The 19,943-nt window shown below is 42.9% G+C and overlaps 1 protein-coding gene across 1 annotated transcript in view; it reads right to left on the reverse strand.

Annotated features, from left to right (window-relative positions):
* slc9a8 (solute carrier family 9 member 8) overlaps window positions 1-19,943 on the reverse strand; it is a 91,270-nt gene that overhangs the window by 15,914 nt on the left and 55,413 nt on the right. Inside the window, exons 6-10 of the mRNA XM_059980518.1 lie at window positions 14,559-14,660; window positions 11,006-11,040; window positions 8,029-8,172; window positions 6,865-7,003; window positions 3,504-3,609 (exon numbers count right to left, since the gene is read on the reverse strand). Coding sequence (XP_059836501.1) covers window positions 3,504-3,609; window positions 6,865-7,003; window positions 8,029-8,172; window positions 11,006-11,040; window positions 14,559-14,660 — 526 coding nt within the window. The remainder of the gene's footprint in view (window positions 1-3,503; window positions 3,610-6,864; window positions 7,004-8,028; window positions 8,173-11,005; window positions 11,041-14,558; window positions 14,661-19,943) is intronic.

A 19,943-nucleotide genomic window follows, 5' to 3' on the forward strand; every position in this document is an offset into this window, starting at 1 on the left:
AAATGGTTTCCTTTATATGCACAATATCCATCCACAATTGCAAACATTACTAAATTAAAGATCCTCATTAAGTCAAAAACCTAAAAGGCAACATTGTAAAAATGTTGAAAGGAAAAACCAGAAATGAAAATATGAAAAACATAAGATGCCATTTTATCTAATTTGTTTATTTTCATTGTTGTGTAACTACTTTTTCCATTGTGAGCTAGAAGCATGCAACAACATTCAATAAAAATAGAGAAACATAAATACAGAAAAATACATGCATGTCCCTGTAAATTTTGCACACGCTTTCTCATACAATTGCCCTAATATCTTGAAATCAGAGGATGTACCATCTAGCAATAGTTTTGAAATCAATCATGGTCTCTGTCTTTTTTTGTGTGCCATACTCTGCCAGAGCCTTGGCGACCACTTTTTTTTCCAAGTGTCTCGGAGAAAAGATTCTGTGAGCGGTCCCCCCATGTCCTTCTCACAGTGCAGTTGTTGATTTTTTATGAGGCCGAGTTGTGAGCTTGACACTCAACCCAGCATGGATGGAAAGCGTGTCCGGGAGTGGCCCGACTGGATTCAAATGCGGGAACCTTCGCTCCGGAGTCCGGCACTGATGTCACTGCGCAACCAGCCAGCCAAGTCTCTGGTTAAGGCTTCCAAACAGCAAAGACAAAGTTCGCTGACCTGGGGATGTCACCAGCCCTTGCTCACAGGGCCTGCTGACATTGGTAATTGACCATGGGAAATGCAGGCCTTTGTCCTCAGTGCCTACCAACCAGACAGGAATCACTGGCCTTCTACTGCACCAGCCTCGATTCCAGTTCCTGCCTCTGACTGCCTCTGACCTCTAACTTCCTTCACCCCTATCTCTAAACCTTAAACTGACCCCTAAACATTCCCCATGAAATAAACAAAGTCTGAGCCACAGCCTTGCCAGACATTGCAGCTTGGCACCTTTTCGACCAGAAGGGTCATGGAGAACAGCCTCTTCTCTCCTCCAATAGTTATCAATTAACATTAGTAAAGAAGATTGGCTTTAGCTACAATGATAGTTACTTACTTTTTGTACTAGTGCTACTTTAATATTTTTAAACATAAAGATGGGGGAAATGCTGATTAAATCTACTCTGCTGTTATGGGCTTCACAGCGATAAGTGATGTAGTAGCAAGAATTAGTTGAAATCTTTTCAATTACACCAACTTAATTGAAGTAAAATTGCTGCCAAAGTATATCAATCTTCCAAATTTGAATTAATTATCATAGTGGAGCTTGGAAATTGTAAAGAACTATTGATTTCAAGATATTAGGGTAAAATATTGATATTTCATGTGGAAGTGAAAAGAAATGAATGAAATTTATATTTGATCCATACAGATATCTGTAGACCAGTGGTTCCCAACCTGTTCTATGCCCCACACCCCTAGGAAATGACTGATTAATGTTCGCACCCCCTACAAAAGTAATATCACATTTGAAGATGAAGAAGTCTAATTTCTAATTATTGAATCACATACAATACTGCGGGTGAACAAATTGAACTTAAAAAAAATAAGCTTTTAACTCAGTGCTTAAAATGCAAGTATAAATTGAGCAATTAGATTCTAATTTATTCAGAAAAATTTGTAAACAGTAAATTGATGAGACTCCTCAACTCTCAGGTGTATCTCCCAGGTAACACTGATGGGACTCATCAACTCTGAGGTGTAACTTCCCAGGATACACTGATGAGAATCCTCAACGCTGACTTAGGCAGCGGGAGACTGGAGTGTGCTTGGGACAAACATTACTACCACTTCTCAAGGTACACTGGCAGCTGGCTGAGTGATGACTCATGACTTGTCACTCAAGCACACAAGCCACTGTTTGTCGCACCCCAGGTTGGGAACCCCTGCTATAGACTGTATGACTAGGTACAAATTATCTGCCAAACTTTTACCTTGCTTCAAAGTTGCTCATTTCCAACATCCTCATGCTTTTGAAGAAAGGTTGCGACTGTAATATCTTGGCCACACATTAAACTACACTGTTCCAGATGAAGACCGTGGCAGCCATGGAAGGCACAGTGGACAGAAAAGCTGGCACATTCAAATCCATGTCATGGGCCAGCGGCCATCAGACAGTGGGAAACATGCTGGACATTAAAAATTGCCTCTGATTCTCTGGGTAGTCTGGGTATTCTCTGGTGGTGTTGGGCAGTCAATGGAAACAAAGCAATCTGCACCTAGTTTTGCTGCACGCAGGGTTGTGACCAGGAAGAAAACAAAGCACCCCACCAACCTTGAGATCTCTCAGGTTACTTAGACCTCTTCTGGCCAATCCCTTCTCACTTTCTGGAGAACAATGGCTGATGGCAGAAAGCAGCTTATTTTCAGCACAATGGACAAGATCCAAAATGTTTCCAAAGGATGAAAGTGATTACTTGGTTTAAGCTGTTTCTCCCATAGTCCAAGTAAATGAATACAACTATTGATTTTTACAAATTATTATTACAAATAAAACACAGTATTTTAGGTTTACTTTGTCCAATAAGTCACAGATATTTTAAGGCCATTCTTCCCAATAAGGTTAGGCTTTAGTAACAGCTGTACTTACTGAAAACCTACTAGGGCAATGTGCACAGAATTTGTTTGAAATCACAGTAGGTTACTTGCCATTGAAGTATCATATTTAGTGCACGAGCTAAGGGATTTCACGGCAACTTCTTAGCCTTCCCATATTGATTGTTATGTAGAATGCTGGTTTAATAAACTGCAGTAACATGTTAGTGCAAGTGTACGTCACTCTGCAAGCCCTTTACAGATTCAAGTTGACACTCTCTGGTCTGGCATTCTGTGTTCTGGCATGCTCTGAATTTGTCATGCAGATCTACTAATTAACTAACTCTAAGGTCTAATTAAAATCTAAAATTAACTGAGATCTGTAACAACTTGTAACTGATTAATCAACCAGTGCAGCTTTTGCAACTTCAGCCAAAAGCTTTCCTGACTTTGGAAACTTTACACAATCTCGAGATGGTCTAAACTTAGAAAGAAACAGATCTCCTCTTCAGAGGAAGATGATCAGGGAATAACTTCTGTGATCTATTCAGGTCTCAATGGTACTGAACTAGAGTGATTCAACCTGTATTGTCTTTCACCAAAGTTGTAAATATCCCATGTAGCTTATGGCTGCCTCCTCAACTCAGCTGGATGACTTGCAGATAGATAAAGAACATAATTTCCTAAATAACCACAGAGGTGAATAGAAAACATGTAACAGGTATATCATATAAACAGGAAAATTTACAATGGAAGTAGTGAAATAGAGGATGTTTACCAAAATGTTCACTTTAGATTTCAAGTTCAAATAGTGTTTTAATCATCATTTTGTACTTATATACACTGTACATATTTAAAATTGTCAAGCAATGGACACGCTTATCTGCTCTTCACAATATATGGATAATGTAAGACAATAGTACAAGTATTAAGAAAATACCCCAGACAGGAATAAAACAGACAGCACTTACCTGATAGCTTTATGCCTTCTGCAAGGCCATAAGGAAGATAGGCAAAGATTATCATCATTCCAAATTCAAGTGACGGTGTTTTTCTGAGGTCAATGTGCTTTAGCAGGTAAATACTTGTATATTAAGAAAAAAATGTTCACTTGTATATAACACAAAACAAAACAAGTCTAGCTTATAAACTGTATTTTTCAGTTCTGCACATCTGAAATTGTCAATCTAAAACCAAATGAGAGTATGACGACAGTGGAAGCTTCAGTTCACCTCTGGATCATGATATTGTTTCTAGTGAGGACACTGGATAGAGCCTGACTGCCAACCTATTAGGGTGGACCTGGACAGCACAGTACAGCTCAGGACCTCTCTCAGCTCAAGTGGACAACTACACTGGCAGCCTGCAGGTTCACCAGCTTGCAAAATTGTCAGTGCCATTGAATGTTTGTTTCCCTCTATATTTTGAAACATTCACATCAACAAGGCAATGTTTTAAAAAAAGTTACTAAAATATAAGATAAAAACCAAAAAACACAAAAAGAAGCATTATCACCAACATTCAAAATCACACAACAAAATGTCAATTTATCATTCTCCCATTGATTTCAATGCACTGCTACTATTCACTATAAATTACAAATTCACTATAGATTTCCCAGCTTGAGATCCAAGAAATCTGTGAAAGCTGATACGGTTTTCTTTGAACTCTACAAAGGTAAGCAGCCATCCGATAGCCAGACGAAGGTACATCGCCATGGGTGAAAGGCGGAGGGGAAGGGAGGACTCCAAGCCAAACTGAAATGCCAAGGTACAGAACTTACTCTATCTGATCTTCCAGTGACTGTACATCTGCTGACAAGATGCTGGATAAAGAACCTAAGAGCAAGGTTGATGTATCAGAGAGAATTGCTGCACTCTCTGTTTCACAGTGACATGGCTCACTCTGGACATGCTGCATACATTGTTAAGACCCAAGGGCTTCTGGACACACTGAACGCACATCTGGAGAAGACAACAGGTGGCAGTTTGTGTTCTTGATAAATTATGTGGTGTTCGATTGCAGTGGTCTTGTCACACCCTTGTTCCCACAACCTGGAACATCTAATGATTAGGTGCCGACCTTTATACTTACCAAGAAAATTTTTCCCTGTGATCCTGACTGCAGGCTACATACCGCCAAAGGCCTATGTTAAGCAGGCACTTGAGGTGCTAAGGTACTAAGTGCTACCTTCAGCAAACAAGAGACAGCCTACCTCAACGCCTTTAAAATCATTGCCAGGGACTTCAATCAGGCTTGTTTGAGGAAATCTCTGCCAAATTATTATCAACATATCACCTGTAGCATCAGTGTTTCCAATACACCCAACCACTGCTATACTGATTAGGAATGCCTACCGTTCCGCCTCAACCACATTTTGGGAAATCTGATCACTTGGCTGTCTGTTTCCTACCTGGATACAGGTAGAGGCTAAAGGGCAAGTCTCCAAGAGGTGGTCGTGGGAGGAGTGAGTGGCCATGGGATTGCTTTGAATCGGTGCACTGATGGACACACCACAGCTGTCATAAAAAAGTCATAGACAAGTGTGCGTCCACAAAATCATTCAGAATCTTCCTTTACCAGAAGCCCTGAATGGACCACGAGATCCACAATCTGCTGAGGGTTGGATCAGTGGCGTTCAAGTCTGGTGAACAAGTTAAGTACACGAGGTACAAGTAAGATCTCTGGAAAACCACTCATGTGCAGTGGCAGTTACAGACCAAACTAGAATCAATGAAGAATGCTTGACGGCTGTGGCAGGGCTTGAATACTACCCTCCTACAAAATGAAACGAAGTGACATAGGTGACAAAATTTCAATCACAGGTGAACTTAATGCATTTTATGCTCACTTTGACCATCAAAATATGAAGGCACCTTCATGAAGGACATTGTCTCACGACATTGGGGCTGTGGGAGTTCATGATAGTTAGTGAGACAGGTTACCACATTCTTCTTAGGCACTGGAAGTGAGAAGTTAAAGGTATTGGTTAAAAACTCTTGGCAACTGATTTGCACAGATGAGGTACCTGGCTGTAAACTAAAGAGGTTGGTACTGAAAGATATTAACTCCTGCCTGACATGCAATTTGTATCTACTCGAATTTGCCTACCATCAAAACAGGTCAACAGCAGATGCCATTTTATAAGTTTTTTGATCAATCCTGCAGTGAAGATGATTGCAGCAGCATTAACTACAGCTGAACATTCAATAATATTATTCCCTGAAAACTAATGTAAGCTTTAAGACATGGGCCTCGATACCTCCTTGTGCAACTGGATCCTTTATTTTCTCAGCTGCAGACCACAGTCTGTTTGGAATGACAACAACATCTCCTCCACAATCTCCATCAGGACAGCTGCACCACAGGGCTGTGTGCTTAGCCCCCTTGCTCTACTCACTTTATACTTAGGACTGTGTGGTTAAGCACAGCTCTAATGCCATATTTAAGTTTGCTGGTGACACAACTGTCGTATGCTAAAACTTCTGAAGATGTGTGATGGAGAGTACATATGGCCTGGAGTAGAAAGACCAATGCTCGTGAATGGAAAGCCCTATGAAAAGTAGAGGATAAAGCCCAGTCCATCACGGGTAAAGATCTTTCCACCAATGAGCACATTGGCAAGGTGCGCTGTCACAGGAAAGCAGCATCATTCATGAAGGATCACACACACACACACACACACACACACACACACACACACACACACACACACACACCCCATTTGAATTGTAACCCACATTCCTATGAATTCTGCTGAATTCTACCACTTATCAACACTCTCTATTATAGTAATCAATTAGGCTACCAATCTGCACAATTTGGGAAATGGGGGCAAAGGGGTTACCAACACTATGACAGGGAGAACACGTAAACTCCGAAGAGACAGCACCAGAGGTCAGGATTGAACCTGAGCTGATGGAACTGTGAAACAATGGCTTCATTTACTATGCCACTGTGCCACTTAGCTGCACCAATGTGCCAAAAGTGTACTTAAATTTTATTAAAATTTCTCGGCAACATTTTAAGACAGGGTTTCATTTGACTCATTTAAAATTGATTAAAGCCCACAGTGAATGATTTAAAGAAGTAACTTTAGCCAAACTTTTAATTAATCCTATGTCAGTTTTCTAGAATAGAACTCAGAGGTCAGTAGAGGCCAGCTCCCTGAGATCCTGTCAAAATTACCTTGAAATTAATTGGTTGCTTGCAAAGAACATCTATTATAGATATACATTTGTTATAAATTTATTTCTCTGAATATTTTTAACATTTTGAAGATGAAAATATAAAATTATAATGACCATATTCTCAGACCAAATGAAAAGATATCAAAGCAGAGATGAGACCAGTGAGTGTTCCAAGTGCTGCAGATCCAAAAAACATCTTGAGGAAATAGCCCAGTGCCTGCAGGAATGTTTGCCATCCACTCACATCAGTCGCATTGTCTCTGGCTAAGCCTTCAGCTGTGCTAGAGTACAGTATTTGAACAGATGGTTACCACATTACATCTTCAGTGTTTGCAGTTTTGCATAGTGAACAATCAATATTATCAAAATCAGTGTGAACAAATTACTGGTTGGCAGTAAAGTCAGAATGATACAGCATGGTAACAGGCCTTTTGGCCTTTTGAACTCATACTCACTATTAAGCACCCATTTTTACACAAACCTTATCCTAACCCACATTCCTACCAACTCCCCTAAGATCCTACTCATCAACACACATGTGGAAACATACAGCTGTCAATTAGCCTATCAATATGAACAATTTGGGATATAGCATGTGTGGGGGTAGGGGGGAAAAGAGAGGCTAAAACGATGACAGGAAGAACTGGAAGCCAGGATCGAACCTCAGCTGATAGAATTGTGGGGTAATGGCTTAATTAGCTTTGCCATTGTGCCACTAGCTGCATTATTGTGCCAAACAGTATATGTAAAACACAAACTGTAAGATAGATCAACAGAACTCATTATGGAGAAAAGGACAAACTTGTCAAAATTGCTTACGATATTATATGGTCTTTAAAATTCTTAAAGCAATCTACTGGGGAAATGCTGCATGCTTCAGAATAACTCTACATTGCCATGAACGAAGGATATTTATTCAAAACTTAACTTTATCATCAACAACCCTTTGGAAAGGCCAAGCCACTGTGCTGGAAAGCTGAGGTTAGCAATAAGCCTCTCGGGACCTGGAAAATGAATATTCATCACAATGGAAGTTATCATAAACAACAGGGGATCTTGATGTACAGCAGGGGTTCCTAACCTTTTTTATGCCATGGATCAGTACCACTAAACAAGGGGTCTGTGGAACCCCTTACTCAGAGGGATATATGCAAAATAGAACTAGCTTAACTGGATGCATTGGTTGGCATGGACAAGCTGAGCTGAAGGACAGTTTCAATGCTATATTGCTCTGTGACTAAGCCTACTGCTATGTGAAATGATACACATGGTCAAAGTACACTAAGAAGTACATATAAAAGCTTACTTGGTGAGCACTATAGAAACTGCATCATTAAGAATGCTCTCTCCAAATACCAACATGTTCAGAACAGGATCCACATTCAGAGCATTAAAAATGGCAATTGTTGCCACTGGGTCAACAGCAGAGATAAGAGAGCCAAACGCAAAACTGTAAAATAAGAACAATGTAGAAAGTGTAAAGTGTACAGGCCTTTTCATAGAATATTTATTCTTGATTACTGAAAACTATTTAATGTACTGACTGGCAAATTTCTTCCATATGTCAGTTTCCTCCCTCTCCACACACAGGAAAAGGGAGTTCCACAGATCTGCAAATATTACTAGAATCTTGATAATACATTCCAGGCATGGCATAAAAGCATTCGAAATCCACTGGCTGATCTTTCAAGGCTTCAAGGGTTCGGCTGATTAAGTATTCAAGAAATCTTTCCACTAGAGTTTGCCAGTATACAGAGAGAAAAAAAGCACAATACTGATACCAACAATTCAGCCAGCAAGGAGTTCATGGACATATGGATAGATAATGAAAAGCTTCTACAAGAAAGCGTGAATTCTTTGCAATGAAGGCTTCAGACACTTCTTGAAAAATAGCTAGAATGAAAGGTTACCCACTTTTCATTGTCTAAGAAACATACTGACTGTCATTAGCATATTCGACTCAGAGTAAATGATATTCAAACATCCAGAAGATCAGGAGACAAATAGAAGTAACTTTATCAGTTTTAGCATCTCAGCCAAGATGGACTTCAACACTATTTCACATTATGTGAATGGTTACAGTCAAGCACAACATTCAATTTTCTCTCACCCTGTCACAATCTTACCATGGCTAAGCATTAGTCGCTTTGAAAAAATTATTAATATAGCAATCAAAGTACAACTAATGTCATTTGCTACTTGGAAAACTTAATTATCACACAGCTATCTCAGAAAATACCCCACTTCTAGATAAGCTATAATGCTTACTATAATGTTTAAATAAGCTATACTGTTCTACTAATCTGTAGGCCTCCGTTAGTCTCGATAGACCATGGATTTGCGCTTTGGAAAGTTTCCAGGGCTCAAGCCTGGGCAGGGTTTATTTTTATGAAAGTCCGGCAGTTGCCCAAGCTGCAAGTCTCCCCTCTCCATGCCACGCAGCTGCAGCCAAGGCTTGAGCTAGTGGCCTACAGATCACAAGACAAACGCCTTAACCACTTGTTCCACGTGCCAACACTCTACTAATCTACATCCTTTAAAAACTACAGCTCTGAGTGTTAACAATTGGAACTCATCTCAAATCAAGTATCAAGATTCTGTAGAAATTAATTTGGTATGATGCTAAGAAATGTACAAAGGTACCTCATAAGTTGGATCTATGGATTGCATCTCAAAATGAAGTGAACCCTGCACTTGTAAGTCAAACAACATATTGCTTATGAGAATGGAAATTATTCTAAACCAACTCTGAACAATCCAACTGCACAAAGATAATTAAACTTTGCACTTCTCAATGGAAGACACAGGATAACAATTTTTCATTTTAATTTATTTATGTGTCCAATGGAGTGCATCCTAATAAGATGAAACTCACAAAATTTAACTGTGGATGGATGAAAAAACACAAATATTAACATGGAGCTCTAAAATATTCTATGACCTCCCACCTAAAACAAACCAATTCTAGTCTTATTCAGTGGGTAGACCAACTTGAGGCCACCTGAGCCATGTTGATTAGGCAATCTCAAGGTTCGGTTTGCTTTAACTTTTTGAACAGAATGTATTTTGTTGCATTCATTTTACTCTCTACATTCACATGCCTTCTAGGGCCTGCTACAGTGAAGCATCCCCACAGCATGATGTCGCCATCACCATGCTTCATGGTAGGGATGGTGTGTTTTTATTGATAGTGTTTGGCTTATGCCAAACATAGTATTTAATCTGATAGCCAAAAAGCTCAATTTTGGTTTAGTTGGACCGTAGAACCTACTTCCAGCTGACTTCAGTGTCTCTCACATGCTTCAGGCAAACTCTTGACGAGATTTCATGAGTTTTTTTCCCCCAACAGTGGATTTCTCTTTGCCACTCTCCCATAAAACTGTAACTGGTGAAGCACCTGGGCAACAGCTGTTGCAAGTGCAATCTCTCCCATCTCAGTCACTGAAGTGTGTAACTTATTCAGCATTGTCATAGGTTTTTTGGTGGCCTCCCTCACTAGTCCCCTTCTTGCACAGTCACTCAGTGCTCTTGGCAGATCTACAACTGTGCCATATTCTTTCCATTTCTTAATGATTGACTTTACTGTACTCAAAGGGATATTCAGCGACTTGGAAATTTTCTTGAATCCAACTCCTGACTTGAGCTTTTCAATAAACTGTTTGTGGAGTTGCTTAGAGTGTTCTTTTATCTTCATGGTGTAGTTTTTGCCTGGATATTGACTCACCAGCAGTTAAGACCTTCCAGAGACAGGTGTATTTTTACTACAATCAAATGAAATACCTTGACTGTGCACAGGTCTCCAACAACAGATCTCCATTTAGCTAATTATGTGACATCTGAAATCAACTGGCTGCACCAGTGATGATTTGGTGTGTCATATTAAGGGGGGGGGGGGAATGAATACTTAAGCACTTAGTCACTTACTTTGTGTTTTATACTGTGTGTATGTGTGTGTATATATATATATGACACACACACACACATATAATATAAAGTAAAAGACTCAAATCATTCACAATTTCAAGCAAATAACCCGAAATTCTCACTCACCGCAGACGTCCTCGAAACAGAAGAAAAAGCACAAAAGAATGAATGACAGAGGCCCAAAAGCCTCTACCCACCTCCCACACACAAGCAGCATTAAACCTCCCCCCCCCCCCCCCCACTTGCTCTGGCATAAAGCATCTGCATTCTCACCACCCACCATGTAAGCAACAGCAAAGTCCTCAAAGAGACACCACAAAATAATTCCTTACAAAAAACTGTAATAGGGAAATAATCACCTGTCAGTCACTGTGAGTTTATAGATAACTTCAGCCTAAATTGAGAGAGAAAAAAAAACAAGCATTAATATTGAATTAAATGCGGGTTACTGTCAGAACCATACGACCCTTGTTTAAAGCCCAGCTATTTTCACTAGTTTGTCACAACATAGGAAAATGGGATAAGTATTTGAAAATGTGACTATTAAATGTAGCTTTTAAATAGGATTCTCTTGAAAGCAGAGCTAGAGGGCACAAAGATTAAAATTGAGATGATGCATTTGTCTACATTGCTCATAATAATTATTAACTTGGCTCAGGTAATGATATTTACTTCTATCCCACAATTTTAATTCAAGAATGTTAAAATTTCTACAATCAGAGCAAACATTAAATAGAAATCTATTTAGGAGATGGCAAAGAAGAACACTAAAACAGTTTTCTGAATGGATTGGCCAATCACTGCCTAAAAAGTTTAAAGTTTATGTATATTTGTTGTCATTTAATGTTTGGCATGTACTAACTTGAAGCTTTATTTACCAATGTACCAGTGGTGACAATATTTCAAATAATACACTGGTTTCATAAGATCTTGGAATATCCTGAGCTGTGAAAAGTGCTGCATATATTCATTCATCCTTTGATTAGAGTGAAAGAGATTCTGTACTTGTATGTGAATACAGAGGCACAATACAGAGGTTAAAAATCCACATCCGTGTTTTCCTCTCCTCTGTCCACTTCTTGTTTACATCATAGTATCATCCCCTTTTGCTTTGCTACACTATTCCTTCTGTTATTTAATATCTCCAGCCATCCATCCTTTCAGTAACCTCCACTGTTAGCTACTTTATCAGTACAGCTTGTTATATCTCACTCATGCAATTCTGATAAAAGACCTGTAACATTAACATCCTCTTTTCACAGAAGCCACCTGAACCAGTCTATATTTCCTTCTTTTCCTGTTTTTTTTTATTTTCGGTTCCAACAAATACAATATTTTGCTTTTATTCAATTGGATGTTATTGACCTTTTTCTCATTTCAGAGATTTGTATTCAATAATAACCCTCTTAGGTAGTGCCTTGGGGGGAGGTCAAGGATGATTTGCTTGCAGTTCAGCACCGTGGATTCTAATGTGACAGAAGACGATAAAGTGGTACCTAACAGATTTATCCACAGGTAGAGCACAAAGTACATTTATAGTTATTTTATACTGATTTAGTCATTAGTCAAAGAAACCAAGTAACAATTTCCAATGGACCTATAGTGTCTCCTTGTCTAATTTAAGTAATGATGGCTTTGTTGAGTGTCATTAATATGTCATGGTAACTTCTGGAACATCTGGCATCCACTTATCTGTGATGGAGATAGTTGAACATGATTTGCCTAGAAATGGAAATTTATTTATATATATATATATATTTTTTTAAGTATTGTTAGGCGCACAGTTTTCATTAATAAGGAAAAAGTCTGAAGAATTCTCTTCTGCTATGGAATTTTCATAAGGAAAGCAAGTTAAGTTCTGGCGAAACAAGTATGCCAGCTGATGTATAACATGGCTGGTACGAACGACTCTGTTTGAAGGAAAATAACTATATTTTAATCACAAAGGAAACAGAGAGGTAAAAGACAAAAAGTTATTGGCCAGTTAGCCTGACCTCAGTGGCTAAGAAGATGTTGGAGTCCATTATTAAAAATGAGGATTTGGAGTACTTGGAGGCACATGATAAAATAGGCCTTATTTTACTTGACAAACCTGTTGGAATTCTTTGAGGAAATAACAGGCAGGATCAACAAAGGAAATTCAGTGAATGTTGTTTCCTTGGAATTCCAGTAGGAATTGAAAAGGTGCCACACATGAGGCTGCTAAACAAGGTATTATAGGAAAGATACCAGCATAGATAGAGGATTGGCTGACTGGCAAAAGGCAAAGTATAGGAATATAGAGAGCTTTTTTTCCTGTGCCTTCTGGAGACTAGAGGTCTTCTGCAGTAATCAATGTTGGGATCAATCTTTATGCAATGTTAGCATTCATTTTGAGAGGACTAAAATACAGAAGGATGTAATGCTGAGGCTTTAAAAGGCACTGATCAGGCTGCTCTTGGAGTATTGTGACCAGTGTTGGGCCCTTATCCAAGGAAGAATATGGTAACACTGGAGAGGATCCAGAGAAGATTCTCAAACGTGATCCAGGAATAAAAGGATTAACACAAAGGATGTTTGATGGCTCTGGACCAGTACTTGAGGGAATGGCAGGGTGAGAATTTCATTAAAAGCAGGCAAATATTGACAGGCCTAGATAGGAGTAGATATTTAGTTGTTTCCTATAGTGGAAGAATCTAGGATCAGAAGACACAGCCTCAGGAATACAAAGATGTCCCTTTAGAAGAGAAAGGAGAAGGAAGTTCTTTAGCCCTGGGATGGTGAATCTGTGGAATTCATTGCCACAGACGACTGTGGAGGCCGTTATTGGGTATATTTAATGCGGAGGTTAATAGGTTCATGATTAGTAAAGTCATCAGAGTTTAGTGGGGAGAAGGCAGGAGAATGCCCTTGAATGGGAAAATGCTACAATAGTAGATACAGTCCAGTCCATCACAATTAAAACCCCTCCTACCATTAAGCACATCTACATGGAGCGATGTCACAGGAAAGCAGCATCACCAAGGATCCCCACCATGCAGGTCATGCTCTTTTCTCACTGCTGCCATCAGGAAAGAGGTCCAGGAGCCTGAAGACCCACACCATCAGGCTCAGGAACAATTTTTACCTCTCAATCATCAGGCTTCACTAACCCATCACTTCACTGTTCCCACAGCCTATTGAAATCATCACTCTCACAGACTATTTGTCTCATGTTATCTATTTATTATTATTATTTCTTTATTTGTACTTGCACAATTTTTGTCTTTTGCATGTTGGTTGTCCATTCTTTTGGGGGTGCCCTTCAATGATTTTACTATCTTTCTTGTATCTACTGCGAATGCCCATGAGAAAATAAATCTCAGGTTTGTATATAGTAACATATATGTACTTTGATAATAAGTTTACTTTTTGAATGAGGTTGATAAGGATAATAAATCAGTTACGATTGAATGGCTGAACAGTCACAATGAACTAAATATCCCAATGCTGCCCCCTTGTCTTGCGATCCTATTTTCAAATCCTTAATGAAGCAGTGTGTCAGTATGAACCATTTGCGATACTGACACCACCTAGCTATAAAAGCAACTAGCATGATTTTAGAAGAGAGAAAAATTTCAAACGATCAGAAATCCTATTTATCCAATTTTGGTGCAATTATTTTTCATTATATTTTAAGCCCTCAATAAATAATACACTTAATAAATTATTGGAGCAAACATAGATGAGAAATAATTCAATCCACCTTTGTCATACAAATTGCACCAGCTTTAATCAGAATCAGAAACAACTGCAGATCTTAGTTCCTCAAAATTTCAGGTACACTGATTAAAAAAAAGCATAAATTAGGCAAATCATGATAACTCCTTTTTAAAGGACCAGATCAAAGTTTAGGACAGAACTAAGATCAGGAGCTTACATTACTCAACTTACCTTACCAAGAAAGTATACTCCACCACCTACAATGAAAGCGGAAATTGCTGTGCCAAATACAGCAAAGAGAGTAATGGACCCAATATTCTGGAAGAAATTTCCCTGAAATAAAAAGAGCAACGGTGTAAACACAATTTGAATAATGATAATGACAATAAAAATGAAAGGTTTTGTGGGAGTTGTGTGATTCAACTGCTCAGAATATTTAAAAAAATATTAAGCTTAGAACATTAGAACATTGCTTATACCTTCCAAATTTTACATTTTGTAAGGAACAAAAGAATTGTAGGGTTATCCACATTTCCTTCCAACATTTAAGGGGTCATCTAGCCCATTAAGTTCATCCTGGCTCAAAGAGTAATCTCAAATCTCCATTAATTTTCTTTACAGCTTATCCTCCCTATACTAACTTCCCACAAATTCCACCATTTACTATCCACCAGGAAAGCAAATAGCTTACAAATCCACACATCTTTAGGATGTGGCAGGAAACCAGACATCTGCCCAATGATAGGAAGAAAATGCAAAATCTATATTGCAACTTTATCCAAATTCACTGAACTGTGCTTGGTACTTCTAACCACGTTTTCCAACTGCTTGGATTATCTTTAAGCAAAGTTTAAAAGGTAATCACCCTTGAATCAGTAAAGAACTTTGAAAAAGAGTTTAGAAATTGGTTTAAAACAAAACTAAACATGCACCATGTTTTAGTTATGTGTAGTTCCTACACAATAAGCCATTTTACACAAGTTTAAAGTGATAGTGTGGTGACCCACTTCCCAGCGCACTCGAACCGGCTCACAAATCGGCGCGCACCTGCATTGAGGCCAGTCCCAAAAAGGGCGCCAAGTCTGCTTCACCAGCAAGGGGAAAGCCTGCATGCAGGACGGGACTGTGAATACGCACCCCCTATAGTATTCCCATAGAAGGGGAGGACGGGATAAGGAAGGCTTTAAAGTGAGACCGCGAAGTTTGAATAAATCTCTTTTTGCAACTGCAGCTCATCGACTCCATGTCGTTATTTCAGCGCTGCGTGTAGCACACCGCTACAATTGGTGACCCCGATGGCCCAAACGATACTTGAGCCGAAGATGAACGACGCCGCATCTGTTCATGCAGTTTCGTTAAAACTGCCAAGCTTCTGGACGCTGTGACCTCACCTATGGTTCCAGCAAGCAGAAGCCCAATTCCACATTTGGCAGATAACCTCAGAGGACACACGTTACTATTATGTGGTGAGCTCCCTCGACCAAGAAACATCGGCCCAGGTTGAAGAGTTCATACAATCGCCCCCAGCGGACGGCAAATACACAGAATTCAAAGCCCTGCTCATAAGGACTTTCGGAGTCTCACGGCGCGAGCAAGCTGCCCGCTTACTGCACCTGGATGGTTTGGGAGACAGACCGCCATCGGCTTTGATGAATGAGATGCTGTCCTTGGCCGGAGGACACAAGCCCTGCCTCATGTTTGAGCAGGCATTCCTGGAGCAGCTGGCTGAGGACATATGCCTGCTGCTGTCCGACGTGGATTTCAGCGACCCCCCCGGAAGGAGGCAGCCCGGGCAGACTTGCTGTGGAAAGCCAAGGAGAGTGGGGCGTCTGTAGCACAGATCACCAGGCCACGCTCCCAGCAGTAGACCAGACCAGGCCTGGCAGCAGAGCCCGCTAACCCCAAAGGCAGGGGTGAGGAGACCAACGAACAATGGTGCTTCTACCACCAGCGGTGGGGCGCAGAAGCCCGCCGCTGTAGCCCGCCTTGCAAGTTCCCGGGAAATGCCAAGGCCAGCCGCCGCTGATGGCTATGGCGGCTGGCCATCGGGATAGCCTCCTGTATGTGTGGGACAAGCGGTCGGGACGCCACTTTTTGGTCGACAGCGGAGCCGAGATCAGCGTCTTACCTCCGACGAGTTATGACACCCACAACAAAGCACCGGGTCCCATCCTGAGGGCTGCGAATGGCAGCACAGTAAGGACCTACGGCACCCGTAAGGTGCGGCTACAGTTCGGCTCCAGCCAGTTCATGTGGGACTTCACACTGGCCGCCGTAGCCCACCGCTCCTGGGTGCGGATTTTTGCGGGCTCACAGCCTACTGGTCGACCTGCCGAGGCAGAGACTGGTCCACACCGAGACCTTTCAAACGTTCTCCCTGGGTGAAGCCCAGTTGCCAGCCACACACCTAGACTCCGTCACCCTGTCCGACAACGACTTCACCAGAGTCCTGGCGGATATCTCATCGGTTCTGGCACCGCAGTTCAAGACAGCCATGCCCCGACATGGCGTATGGCACCACATCCCGACACAGGGACCACCTCTCCAAGCCCGTGCTCGAAGGCTTCCCCCGGACAAGTTCTGACTGGCAAAGGAGGAGTTCAAGAGCATGGAGAAATGGGGATCATACAGTGGTCCGTCAGCCCATGGGCCTCCCCCCTGCACATGGTGCCCAAAGCATCAGGGGGCTGGAGACCATGCGGCGACTACCGCAGGCTAAACGAGGCTACAACACCGGACTGCTACCCTGTGCCGCACATTCAGGACTTTGCAGCAAACCTGCACGGCGCACAGATCTTCTCCAAGGTAGACCTTGTCCGAGGATACCATCAAATCCCGATGCATCCGGACGACGTCCCCAAAACGGCACTCATCACCCTTTTCGGCCTTTTCGAGTTCCTCTGCATGCCGTTCGGTCTAAAGAATGCCACACAAACGTTTCAGCGGTTAATGGATGCCGTAGGACGCGACCTGGACTTCGCTTTCATCTATTTGGGCGACATCCTCATAGCCAGCAGCAGTCATCAGGAGTATCTGTCCCACCTCCGTCAACTCTTCGCCTGACTGAGTGAATATGGCCTGACAATCAACCCGGCCAAATGCCAGTTCGGGCTCGACACCATCGACTTCCTGGGCCACAGGATTACTAAAGATGGGGCAACACCTCTGCCCGCTAAGGTAGACGCAGTCCGCCATTTCCCCCGACCCAACACAATCAAAGGCCTTCAGGAATTCGTGGGTATGGTAAATTTCTACCACCGCTTCCCCCCTTCAGCTGCCCGAATCATGCGCCCCCTGTTCGCCCTGATGTCGGGTAAGGGCAAGGACATTACCTGGGACGAGGAGTCCGCTGCCGCTTTCATTAAAACAAAAGAAGCCTTGGCAAACGCCGCGATGCTAGTGCACCCCAGAGTGGACGTCCCTACCGCCCTCACAGTGGATGCATCTAACACGGCAGTTGGTGGGGTGCTGGAACAACTCATCGGGGTCACTGGTAACCCCTGGCGTTTTTCAGCAAACACCTGAAACCACCCGAGCTCAAATGCAGTGCTTTCGACCGGGAGCTGTTGGCGTTATACCTGGCAATCCGGCATTTCAGGTACTTCTTGGAAGGTAGGCCCCTCACTGCGTTCACAGACCACAAACCGCTTACCTTTGCGTTCACAAAGGTGTCCGATCCCTGGTCGTCCCGCCAGCAGCGCCATCTGTCCTACATCTCTGAATACATGACAGATGTCCGGCATGTCTCGGGAAAGGACAATGTCGTGGCAGACGCTCTCTCTCGCCATACCATTCACGCCCTGTCCCAAGGGGTAGACTATGAAGCATTGGCGGAGGCGCAGCAGGCAGACGAGGAGATCCCAAGTTGTAGAACTGCAGTCTCCGGTTTGCAGCTCCAGGACCCCCCCGTAGGCCCAGGTGAGAGGACCCTACTCTGTGACGTCGCCACCGGCCAACCCCGTCCCGTCGTCCCGACAGCCTGGCGGCGGCACGTTTTCAACTCCATTCATGACTTAGTGCACCCCTCCATCAGGACAACCATCCGGATGGTCTCCAACAGGTTCGTTTGGCACAGACTCCGCAAGCAGGTCAGTGAATGGGCCAAAACGTGCATGCACTGCCAAACAGCCAAGGTGCAGCGGCACACCAAAGCTCTGCTGCAGCAGTTCCACCATCGGCATTTCGACCACATTCATGTGGATATAGTGGGCACCTCCTCACTATCGTGGACCGGTTCACAAGATGGCCAGAGGCGGTCCCGCTCACCGACACCACCTCCGAATCTTGCGCCCGGGCACTGATCGCCACCTGGGTATCTCGCTTTGGTGTACCGGCCCACATTACCTCCGACAGAGGCACCCAGTTCATCTCCAGCCTGTAGTCAGCTATGGCCAGCCTTTTGGGGACACAGCTGCACCACACAACTGCCTGCCACCCACAGTCTAACGGACTAGTGGAGCATTTCCACCGTCACCTGAAGTCGGCTCTCATGGCCCGCCTGAGAGGACCTACCGGGTGGACGAGCTTCCCTGGATCCTGCTCGGAATCGGAACAGCGCCCAAAGAAGATCTGCACACCTCGTCGGCCGAGTTGGTGTATGGCGCACCCCTGGTCATCCCCGGGGAGTTCATACCAGCCCCAAGGAGGCAAGGGGAAGAACCCGCAGCAGTCCTGGGCAGACTACGCGAAAGGCTCGGTAACCTGGCCCCCATACCCACTTCGCAGCATGGGCAGAACCCGACCTGCGTACCCAAAGACCTGTTAAACTGTAAGTTTGTTTTTGTACGACGGGGCGGACATCGGGTTCCGCTACAGCGGCCCTACGAGGGGCGTTTACGGTGATCAGAAACAATGGGTCCACGCTTGTGCTGGACATTGGGGGGAGAGAGGAGGTTTTCAAGGTGGACCGACTCAAACCGGCCCATGTGGACGTGGCGCAGCCAGTTGAGATTCCGGCACTGCGGCGCAGAGGCAGACCTCTCAAACAGAATCCGACCCAGGCTGAGGACATTGGGGGGTGTATCGCCGGTTCTGGGGGCAGGGGGGGGAGTTATGTGGCGACCTTCTTCCCAGCACACTTGAACCGGCTCACAAACTGGCGCGCGCCGGCATTGAGGCCAGTCCCAAAAAGGGCGCCACGTCTGCTTCACCAGCAAGGGGAAAAGCCCGCGCGCGGGACGGGACTGTGAATACGCGCCCCCTACAGTATTCCCCCCAGGGGAGGGCGGGATCAGGAAGGCTTTAAAGCAAGACCGCGAAGTTCGAATAAATCTCTTTTTGCAACTGCAATTCATCGACTCCGTGTCGTTATTTCAGCGCTGCGTGTAGCACACCGCTACAATAGAACTTGTTCCAGCTGAAATTTAGGTCAGCATTTCTCTTCAGGATCCACCTTAACATAGGCATAATTTTGTTATATCATTACATATGTAATGACATTGCGAGATTACCAACAGAAAAAGGATCAAAAAGATTGTACCCTAAAGCTTTGCTGTTTGCTCACAATACAATAAGGTAGAAAGTCAGGAACTGTAAGTGAATTAAAGGGGACCCCCCCCCCCCGCCACCACCATTTTTCTTGAATCTCCAAAATAGTTGTTTCTGCTGAAAGGCAAT

The sequence above is a fragment of the Hypanus sabinus genome, chromosome 9 (assembly GCF_030144855.1).
Source record: "Hypanus sabinus isolate sHypSab1 chromosome 9, sHypSab1.hap1, whole genome shotgun sequence".
NCBI lineage: Eukaryota > Metazoa > Chordata > Chondrichthyes > Myliobatiformes > Dasyatidae > Hypanus > Hypanus sabinus.